Source organism: Colias eurytheme, chromosome 21, assembly GCF_061535395.1.
Source record: "Colias eurytheme isolate Ceu_HAF_F1 chromosome 21, ilColEury1 Martin Lab GWU primary, whole genome shotgun sequence".
Lineage (NCBI taxonomy): Eukaryota > Metazoa > Arthropoda > Insecta > Lepidoptera > Pieridae > Colias > Colias eurytheme.
This window is the reverse complement of record NC_143000.1, coordinates 8,040,360-8,051,581: the sequence shown is the minus strand read 5'-3', so window position 1 is coordinate 8,051,581 and position 11,222 is coordinate 8,040,360. Positions and strand designations below refer to the sequence as shown.

Below are 11,222 nucleotides of genomic sequence, written 5' to 3'. Positions count from 1 at the left end.
TTTTTGGAGTTATAAATTTATAGTCAAAGATTTTACTTAATGTAGGGTAGTACTATTTCTATATGCAAAGAAATGGTATGCAAATAAAAGTAAATAATAAAGAAGTGAAATATTATCAACTGAATTAACAAGTCTAAGTGTAAGTTATAATAAATATTTTTTTCAACTCAGACGTTTTAAAGAAACAATTTAATTAGGGTTAGTTGTTAAGCGGGCTTTTATGTAGTGTATAAACTTGAAATAAGAATAAAAAAATTGTTAACCAAAGTTGTAGTATTATTTTTATCGTAAGATTTTCAGAGATGTGATTTTGATTATAACTACAAAACAGACGTTTAAATGTAAAATCGCTAAAGTCGGGATTTTCCCTTTGAATTTTACCTTTCTGTGCTTTCTCAGGGTTCAATACTGTCTCTGTACCAAATTTCATCCAAATCGGATCAGTGGTTTAGGCGCGAAGAAGAGACATACATAGATACTTTCGCATTTTTAATATACGTAGGGATGTAGTTATCCCTCAATCTTTCTATATTATAAAAGTATTATACTGTTGCTAAATGTATGTAAAGTAACAATATATGTGTTAGGTCAAAAGCAATACGGTGGATAGAAGATACATCACACAGAGTGAAGATTTTAAACTTTACGCTTTAGTATTTTTATTAAGTGGTCACGTGTCCCTTCGTCCAGCATACTCACCATGGAATCCTGATATTTCATGAATGTCAAAAAACTGTTCTGAAATAGTGCTAAATAGTGCCCAAAGGAAAAAAATAGTGCTCTTGTACTTGCGAAGTTGTAGCCATAGTTCGATGAGTATGCTGGACGAAGGTTTCGCCCAGCATACTCACCTCCGTCCGGAGAATCTGTATACGCTTCAAACATAATTCATACTTCAAAAAATAGTTCCCAAATAGTGCCAAACGGTGCCCAAAAAGAAAAAACAGTGCTCGAATAACTTCGGAGTTACAGGCTTCGTTCAGTGAGTATGCTGGGCGTAGGTTCTACGCCCAGCATACTCACCTCAGTGCGCGAATATCGAACGAGCTATAGGTACAATTTACGTCTCAAAAAATTGTGCTTGAAATAGTGCCCAATATCAGTCCAATTTTTGCTTGACTTTTGACCTAGAAAACCATTAAATTTGATTGTAAACTTCTACATACATTACATTGAGTACAGTCGAATACAATATTATTAACTTTCTTTCTAACAATTTTTGTCTTGTGTAAATTATTAATTGTCTATGTAAGGGAGTATTTACTTTAGAATCGCAATATTATTAATTACACATTATTTTAATAATACTTTATAATAATATTATGATTAAGCCTTCGCGCGTCGCATGGGACCCCGGTAGCTAGGAACAATGATTTTATATATTTTGTCTAGATCACGGCGCTTGAAGGATTAAGATATCAAATGAAGTAAACTCTACAATTAGAAAGTTTAATATTTTTGTCCAAAAACATGTGTCGACGACTGTACCCCATTTTACGTTAGTATGTAGAAGTTTACATTAAAATTTAATGGTTTTCTAAGTCAAAAGTCAAGCAAAAATTGGACTGATATTGGGCACTATTTCAAGCACAATTTTTTGAGACGTAAATTATACCTATAGCTCGTTCGATATTCGTGCACTGAGGTGAGTATGCTGGGCGTAGAACCTACGCCCAGCATACTCACTGAACGAAGCCTATAACTCCGAAGTTATTCGAGCACTGTTTTTTCTTTTTGGGCACCGTTTGGCACTATTTGGGAACTATTTTTTGAAGTATGAATTATGTTTGAAGCGTATACAGATTCTCCGGACGGAGGTGAGTATGCTGGGCGAAACCTTCGTCCAGCATACTCATCGAACTATGGCTATAACTTCGCAAGTACAAGAGCACTATTTTTTTCCTTTGGGCACTATTTAGCACTATTTCAGAACAGTTTTTTGACATTCATGAAATATCAGGATTCCATGGTGAGTATGCTGGACGAAGGGACACGTGGTCACTAAATACCACAATGTATTTACATTTGAATAAAAATGGGAACCCAAGAATTAGTGGGAAGCACATGCCAATTGCCAACGTAATATAATATTATGTTTATGACGCCAAAAGCGCCTCTTCTATGAGACTACTTTCGCGGCGCGCAAACTAGTGGTCTATGGTTGATTTGTAAGACGTCAGACGTGACAATTGAACAAGTCTAGGTCTAGACTGGACTTGAGACTGGAAAAGTTGTGAAACTAGATCTGTGTGAAAAAGTCAAAATTAGATTTCACTCATGGAACTATATATACTACGTATGGAACCCACACTCCCTAAGAAAAAGTAAAGTCAAAAAATTTGACCTTGAATCTTATCGTTTCCCCTCCGTCTCTTTCTAGTTACGGTGAGTCATAATATATATAGTATGTCTATATTTCCGTGGGGTGAGTATAAATGTAAAAAATTCAGGATATTAAGGAAAAAAATAACGGATACATCAATTTTATTCGTATTAAAATTTTACTATAATACTAGATTTTGCCCGCGACTTCGTCCTCGTTGAAGTCATAAAACATAAAATCCCATTTATCCCGTGGGGATTTCGGAATAGCCTTTCTAAGTGCACCTTTAGGATACTCTAGATATATAGAGTGTGCCAAATTTCATGTCTTTAGGTCCAGTGATTTTAGGCTGTGCGTTGTCTGTCAGTCACTAAGTAACGGGAGAGTTTTATATTTATTGATTGATTGATGGTTGATGATTTACGGCGGAAATAAATTACGTAATTGCATTTATTATTCTAATATAGTTACTGTAGAATTTTTGCAAATAGATAAAAAATAGATGTTCAAGTATTTAACATTGGAAAATTGTAATGTTCCTTTCAGCGTTTTTTCATGTTTGCGTCTTCCGTCTTGCATCTTCAGAACACAGGACCGCTATAAATTATGACAACATTTTGCTGTATAATTTGGCGTTACGTCCAGTCATTTGAGGAATTAATGAAGTAAAATATCAATGTGTTTTTATAATATTTATTTATCATTACAATGCCAACTGCCTTGACAAATTTGCAAATTATAAGATAATAACAATAAAAAGTAACGAAATCGGTTCACTGAAAATATTTTTATCATTCCATACCCTTAAGTATTTAAATAGTTTTAAGAGTACTTGAAATATGAGATCGTGGTCTAGCGCTTCCCTATCATACAATAAAAAACAAAATATAATATATTCAGGGTGTAATCGTTAAGTGTGCACAGGTGATTATTCCGTAACTATTGCAGGTATCAAAAAACTTTAAACTGATATCGATATGATACTGATATGATACTTTACCTAATGAGTAAAATAACAATAATAACTTTTTTTAAATATAACAAGAAATATCTAAAAATGTAACTTTAAACCCTCCCATACATTTTATTTCCCGTAACGTATATATTACGTTCCCACTGCTGGGACATGGCCTCCTATGAGGTTACAGCCACATCCACCACACTGGCCAAGTGCGGGTTTAAAATGAATGTTGCATATCATCACTTTTTCAAAACAGGATATTTTTAATTCTACTATATTTAGCCATGTATTACGTTCCGCTAGATTGGACGGAAACCTGTAAAGAGAAAAGAAGATTATTTGCAAAATATAAAAAAAAAATGTCATTTAAATACAGATAACACAAAATTTGTGCTGTTGTCTTGTGCTTCTATTTCAGTAGGTACCATATATGTATGTACTTTGAGTTTTTGATTTTACAATATATCATTATATAAAAGTAGTAAACAACGTTTTTATACCATTAACTTTCACGCCAATTATACTAACTCAAGTGGAGAAAGACTTCTCCTCATATAAAATACCATACCGAAATATATGTACACAATTTTATAAAGTATGGACACCCTAGTCTAATATTTATTACAATCATGAAACATTTAATAATAAGCAAATAACGATGTTAAATGGAAAAAACCTAATCAAAATTAACATTATAATCACAACTTCGATCTATTATTCCAGATTTAACAACAATTAAAGTAGAAATATTACTAAACTACAATTTTACATGAAGCATGGTTTTTTGTACTTACGAATGAAATATAATATCACATCCTGGATGCCATTCACTTTTGCAACCGCGCACAATATATTTACAACCATTTCTATTAATTTTGGCTCAGAATAATTCCAAAATACAAGAACAAACTCACGAAATGAACATAAACATCCGCCATTTTGCAGTAAACATTATTTGACACCTAGAATTGGGGCTGCCGCGCAACGATTTTCATAACATAATTCAAAATATGGGAAAAAAATTATGAGCGTGTTCGATAAGCAGTCCATTTTAAAAGTTGTAAACCTTTGTTATTTCAATGGAAAAGCAAACCTGCATGAATCTCGTTTAAATTTCATTTTTTTAGCGGATTTTATTAATGATTTTATGTCATATAGACAATTATTACTGACAGTCGATTTTTTAATGCACGTCTATAGGGGAAAAATTTACAATCACGCTGGCTACCCTATGGGGTAAACAGGGGTTACTTGCGGTCATTCTATCAGTTTTTTATTTATTCTTAGGAGTTTGGGTTCCAGTATGACTATAGTTCCATGATTTCACTTGACACTTGTGAACTTGTCAGTACCTACTTCACGATTAAATACAGGAGGTGTTTGTCTATACTTTCCAAATAGTGTGAGTGAAAACTTTTATTTCGTAGGTACTATTGCTTACGATTACTTACTTACTAAGTTCATACAAAGTACAATTATTAATATAAATCGTAAATCTACTTAGTGGGACCGAGTACGTACGTAGATTTCAATCGAGAGAATAATAATTAATTAAAATGATAATTCTATTTTTGTTTATGCAACGAGTTTCGTAGGTACCTATGTAAAGCGAACTACTAGCCGGTTGTTGGATTTGTTTTGATCCATAAGTTATCAATACATGGGTTAATCTAGTAGTTAAAATAACAATAATAAAATTGGAATGTGTTTTTTATATTTAAATAAATTTTTCCTACATGAATAATATGCATGTGTATTGTGTACGCTGTATAATATACAAAAATAGTATTTTTTTAATTTTTGTCTGTCTGTCTCATGTCTGTTCCGGCTAATCACAGGAACGGCTGGACCGATTTTGACGGGACTCACTGACAGATAGCTGTTGTTACGAATAGTAAATTAGGCTATTTTTATACAGATATTCCCACAGGAACATTCCACGAAAACAGCTCATTCATGCACGCGGAGGAAATCGCGGGGCGCAGCTAGTGATAAATAAGATGAATACTAGGTGTAAATAAATCATAATTAACATTTTTTGACTTATATTAGTAGCTATTCACTGAAAAAAAATATTGCTATATATCACAATATATTTATTTGATCTGAGGTAAAAAAATTGTGAAACTACACTAGACTTTCAAAATAGGTAAGTATTTTGAATTTACTCTTGTGCAATACGTTCGTAACTATTGCACAATAGTACAATTTCATTTAAATTATGTTGATAAGATAATGATATCAATCGACAATAGTCGATAAATATCGTTCTTCTACATTAAGATCGTTAAATTATTATAATTAAATAGGTATATTTACGTAGACTAGACTTAGACTTTAAGAGAAAATGCGTTCGGTAGGTATTTTCTCCATACAAGCGCTCCCGTCTATTTTCCCCTTGATACTTTTTTTATAGAAAAATAATAATCTACTTCTTCCATGTTCCTAGGTTCTCTCATTTTTTAGATAATTTAGTTCGCAGTCGAGCAAAATTGGGTAAATAGAGAGTAGAAGAGCAAATAGACGAGAGCCTAATCTCAAAATCGGATAGGTATTTTCCTTTTAAGCCACAATTCTCACTTGGCTCATACAATACAAGAACAACAATCTTAGCTAACTACTCGACTAACATATACTTAGGTATATTCTGGTCTTCATAATATACAAGACACTATAATTTTTCTATTACCTAGATGCCGATTCGCTGGGGAATAGTAACTGCGGGCAAGATAGCCCATGACTTCACTAGCGCGTTTAATTCCTACCCGGGGCAAAAAGATGGCGTGATTGTAGCCGTCGCCGCACGGGACAGGCAGAAGGCAGAAGAGTTTGCGAAACTCCACAGGATTCCGAAGGTCTTCAACAGCTATGAGGATATGGCGAAGAGCGATGATATTGGTTCATGTTTATTATAATTTACAAAACAAAATTGGAAAACAAGCAATAACATTAAAATTATGCATGGCTACTTGCGTATCTCATTACTCCAGTTTTCGACTATCGATTCGATTCTTTTTTTAAATGAATGTGTTTTTTTCATTATTTATTATTAGTTTTAAGTACTATTTTGAATTTAATACGATAAAACTGAAATCTTAACACATAGGTACCTAATAGTTAATTAATTTAGCGATGTTAAACATATATTAAGTATTTATGTAGATCTAGAAAGAGACGATTTTCTTAGAAATACCGCACTTTTCTACTTGAATACCTATAATTACTTTTCATTGATAGACAAACATAACATCCTTATTTCCAGATATCGCCTACATAGCCTCTCTAAACCCTCAGCACTATGAGCACGCAAAACTCTTTCTAATGTCTGGCAAGCATGTCTTATGTGAAAAGCCCCTGTGTATGAACTTGAAGCAAGTCCGAAGTCTGATAAACATTGCTAAAGAAAATAAGCTCTTCTTAATGGAGGCTATATGGTCAAGATTCTCTGCCCCTTACCTGGCTTTGGAAAAAGAGATCAAAGATGGAAAACTGGGCGACGTGCAATTCGTTGAAGTTAATTTTGGATTGCCCATCGCTGATGTAGATAGACTTAAGTATGTATTGTTTTGGATAATATTGTTAAAATATTTTATTAACCTTTCACCTGACGCAGTGATAATATGTTGTGGAAACAATTAAGTATAATATCTATAATCGTGTGTGGGATTTTTTTTTATTGATAAGGCTTGATAAAATATCTAAAAAAACACCTTCCTAATTGTTATACCTATTATGAAGTTTCCTACTATACACATTATATACATAATATAATCATGGCAATCGGTCCAGAAACCAAGTTATATAAGTCCCTTTTTTATATCTTCTTTCTTTTGTTGTCACAAAATTCCTCAGAAGTTTCGTTTTTGAATTGTGTCTAATAAACCTCCTCACAGGAAAAAGGAACTAGGCGGCAGTGTACTCCTAGACCTCGGCATATACAACCTGCAATTCGCGCAATACATATTCAAGGAGGAACCAATCCACATACATGCGTTGGGGGAACTGAACGCGCATGGAACAGATGCCGCGTGTACTGCAGTACTACAGTACCCGGGGGGGAAAAGCGCTGTGCTCAATATTACCTCTAAACTACGCTTGTGGAATAAAGCTACTGTGTACGGGACTAAGGGGAGAATTACGGTGTGTTGGTTAAGTCATTTTTGATTATAGTTTTATTTGTTTCTTTAAATGTACAATTGCACAATGTATTTTGTAATATAGGTACCTACAGTGTATTGAACTGTCTCTGAAAATATTGACCTACTACAAAAAAGAGATAAAAGAAAGAATATGTAGTTTTAATGCAAATTTTATAATTGTTTATTTTGCAGGTTCAAGATCCATTCCATTTCCCAACTGAACTTATTCACGTTGACGGTAAAGTTGAGAAGTTCAGCTTGCATGAGTCGCCAATACCATATAACTTCGAGAACGGATCTGGCTTGGTTTTTGAAGCGCTTGAAGCGATGAGGTGTATTCAGCAAGGTTAGTTTCTCATAATCGTTTATAACTTATAACGATATTATGATGATTATGTGCTGTATTTTTATAAATTTTGAATCTTTTTCGTATATCCTGGCTTTAATGAATTAAAGCATTCTATTCGTGTTACCTACTAAAGAATGTTATTAAGGTTCAGATAAATTTAGTATAAAATTTACAATTCTACTACTTAATTAAATTCTACTAATCTAAAACTCGGTTTTGGATAAGTCTCTTTTACTTAAACGCTTAAAATTCACATGCCATAAACTTTTCAGGATTGTTCGAGTCACCGCGAGTTCCACATAAGGACAGTCTCCTCTTGGCCAAACTGGAGGACACAATCCGCAAACAATTGGGCGTGCATTTCGATGTCGATGATCAAGAATTTGATAGCTGTTTATAATTATTGGTGTAACTTAGACTTTATATCTATTATAAAAAGTATGCGTGAAAAATAAATTTTATTATTTATTACTCTTCGTTTTATTTCTCTCGAGTCTCGTCATTGCGCATGTTTGCGTGAATGAGCCGTTTCAAATATTTGAACTTAGTTTCCGTACTGCTCGTATTATGTTTACTGTGACGTTGTCTTGCAACATGTTGATCGAATGTTGGCAAGTGGTTACGGCTTAAAATCATCAATTTTGTGCAATTAAAACAACCTAGATCATAATTAATTATCATCCCAGAAATCGGTCTATTCGTATATAGAGCTACGATGCCACAGACAGAAATGACGCCAACTTATAAGTAATATCCCTTCTTTTGCCCTAAGGGCGCATTTTCTATTGGAAACGAATACTCCGATTTCTTACTAATATTATTATGCTTATGTATAATGTATCCAAAATTATAAATATGCAAAGTATGTTTCTCTATATTTTATTTGCTTTTGTCACGTGTCGTAGCTGAGCGAATCATTGTAGTTATGCATTTTGTGTCTTGAGATAGCAGGCTAGAGAATTATTCGGATCCACACTCCAAAAAGTAAACTGCAAACTGAAATTTTTCATCCCAACTTTAATGTTACCGAAGTATCTATTCTTACTTTTTTTTTGTACAAACTGTTAGAAAATCGGGAGCATGTAAAAATCAGTAAAACATCTATACCTAATGGTTAAGGGAATACAGGTTCTTAAATAAAAGTCAGTTCTTATATATCATCATTTTATTTATATTTCGTTCTTTACAATTCTAGTACAATTGAAATATTCATTCTTAGTATAAATAGAGTTCTATCTATTCTTACAATCTAAAAATGTAGGTCAAACAATGAGGTTGTTTTTTGCATTGTGCTAATAATATAATAAATCTAGAATATCTAGGATCTAAAGTACTAGAATTAAATAATTTTCTTACTATAGCCACGTTATTTAAGTGGTTACTGTATTATAAATTAAAAAGATATATTACATTAGATTTTATTGGAAATTAATCTCACTAATTTCATAAATATCTATTTACAATGTATTCCTAAAATGATTAACACATTCATATCTATATTTCTTCTAAAACATGTTTAACGAATTTAACTTATGTTTTATAATGATTAATTTACAATAATATTAATACTAAAATTATCTATATTTCGTACCATTTACAATTATAGTTTTATTCCTACTTATTGGCACAGGTTTTTGGATCATGACTACTTAAAGCAATTGTAATGTTCTCCTACCTAATTAATTTTATTTTTAATATATTTGTGTATATTCTAAATATTATATATTTAAATTGTGCTTTTAGGAGATATATAGATATATATATTACATTTTTATTTAATAACATATGGTAACTTATGAAACTATAAACATTAAATGGGATTGTTTTTTGTTTATTATGTATTTGTTTCATAGAGTTTTTGTGCTTTTATAATGCATATTATATGTATAATAAAAAATGTGTAATTAATATTTTCAACATTAATATGTTGAAAATAATCGCATTTCAACATTAATACTTATGTTGAAAATAATCGCAATATTACATATTACAAATGATTAACATGATAGTTACTTAATTTCATTTTAAATGATAAAAATGATTATTTATTAATACTATAGCGCTAACACTTTTTAAAAGATAATATTTATTTAAGAGTTAAATTTAAAGATAAACATATACTTATATATATTTTTTGGATTTTATGTAAATTAAACTACTAGTAAATTAATAATTGACCCGATGTGGTCATACATTAGATAGATTTAACACGATTCTCTCGTCCGTTACTATTAAAAATATTCATAAAAACATCATGAATAAAACAAATTTTATTTATATCGAGCAAATATACAGTTCCTGAATAAAAACAATATTTTATAATATTATACTGTTAGATATATTGATAGGGAGAAATTAAAATTATATTTACATTTTTCAATTAATGTTTATACTATGCGATTTAACTAAGAATAGGAAAGTCAATAAACCTTTAAATGTCATTTGAAACATGACATTCATAATTTGATCAAAATCAATTGCGAAAGTTATTTAAAACTAGCTTCCACACGCGGCTTCGCCCGTGTAGTGTTTTGATAAAAGGTATCTACCTTATGTTCTTTCTCAGGGTCTAAAGATTGTCTTTGCCAAATTTCATCAAAATCGATTGAGAGGTTTAAGCGGGAAAGCGTAACAGACAGACAGACAGAGTTACTTTCGCATTATAAATTTATAAAGAATAGATAAAAATTCGATCACGAGGCGGGACTCGAACCCGCATCCTTCGCGCCATTCCGGGGCGGATGCCTGACCAACTCAGTCACTCGTGACCCGCCAGAGCAATCGAATTTATTCTATTCTTTCAGTTTTATGTGTCTGAAGGGACACACCGCGCGCCATCTATTGAGCAGATATACTTTCGCATTTACCATATTAGTAGGGATTAAAAAGATACCTCGGATGTTACAAAATGATCCTATTCTTTATTGAATCGCATAGTATATAACATTAGTAACTTAATTATTGGTAGGTACATTAAATAATTAGTTAATTAAGTTGGCCAGAGCCCGTACGAGGGATCAGAGTCTCTTTCGCTGTGAATCTGTACTCCCACTCTTGAGGGGAAAGCGGGAGTGGGGTAACGAGTGGGATTCTGAGTGGGATAGCGAGTGGGATTCCGAGTGGGATTGTGAGTCAGAGTGGGATAGGGAATCTGAGTGATGGGATAATTGATGTGGATGGGATTGGTGATGGGATAGTTGGTGTGGCTGGGATTGGTGGGATAGTTGGTATGGGTGGGATTGTGAGTGAGGGTGAGATAGAGAGTCAGAGTGGTGGGATAGTGCATGTGGGTGGGATAGTGAGTGGTGGGATTGGTGGGGATGCGAATGGGAATGTGGGAGGGATCGCGAGTGGGGGGAGTCGCGGTCGAGGCTGGCGGCGCGGAGGATGATCCCGCGGGATGGACGGAGCGAGGATTCGGAACGCGTCTGTAAATAAACAACGTTTTAT

At 32.9% G+C, this 11,222-nt stretch overlaps 2 protein-coding genes across 4 annotated transcripts in view; one reads left to right on the top strand and one right to left on the bottom strand.

Moving 5' to 3' along the window:
• Positions 1 to 4,609: 4,609 nt before the first annotated feature.
• On the top strand, positions 4,610 to 8,243 carry LOC149899303 (trans-1,2-dihydrobenzene-1,2-diol dehydrogenase-like). Of its 3 annotated transcripts, none has more exons than XM_090114306.1 (6): positions 4,610 to 4,686; positions 5,978 to 6,182; positions 6,547 to 6,838; positions 7,178 to 7,424; positions 7,616 to 7,769; positions 8,045 to 8,243. In XM_090114306.1, the coding sequence occupies exons 2-6, from the start codon at positions 5,978 to 5,980 to the stop codon at positions 8,170 to 8,172; spliced, it is 1,026 nt and encodes a 341-aa protein (XP_089970432.1). In that variant the 5' UTR covers positions 4,610 to 4,686; the 3' UTR covers positions 8,173 to 8,243. The 3 variants fall into 3 exon arrangements, with proteins under 3 accessions (XP_089970432.1, XP_089970433.1, XP_089970435.1); XM_090114307.1 differs by having other exon boundaries at positions 4,615 to 4,711; XM_090114309.1 differs by lacking the exon at positions 4,610 to 4,686 and adding an exon at positions 4,780 to 4,797.
• Positions 8,244 to 9,901: 1,658 nt separating this feature from the next.
• Positions 9,902 to 11,222, bottom strand: part of Cngl (Cyclic nucleotide-gated ion channel-like) — a 93,017-nt gene continuing 91,696 nt past the window's right edge. Inside the window, exon 28 of the mRNA XM_090114350.1 lies at positions 9,902 to 11,200. Coding sequence (XP_089970476.1) covers positions 10,790 to 11,200 — 411 coding nt within the window. The 3' untranslated portion in view covers positions 9,902 to 10,789. The remainder of the gene's footprint in view (positions 11,201 to 11,222) is intronic.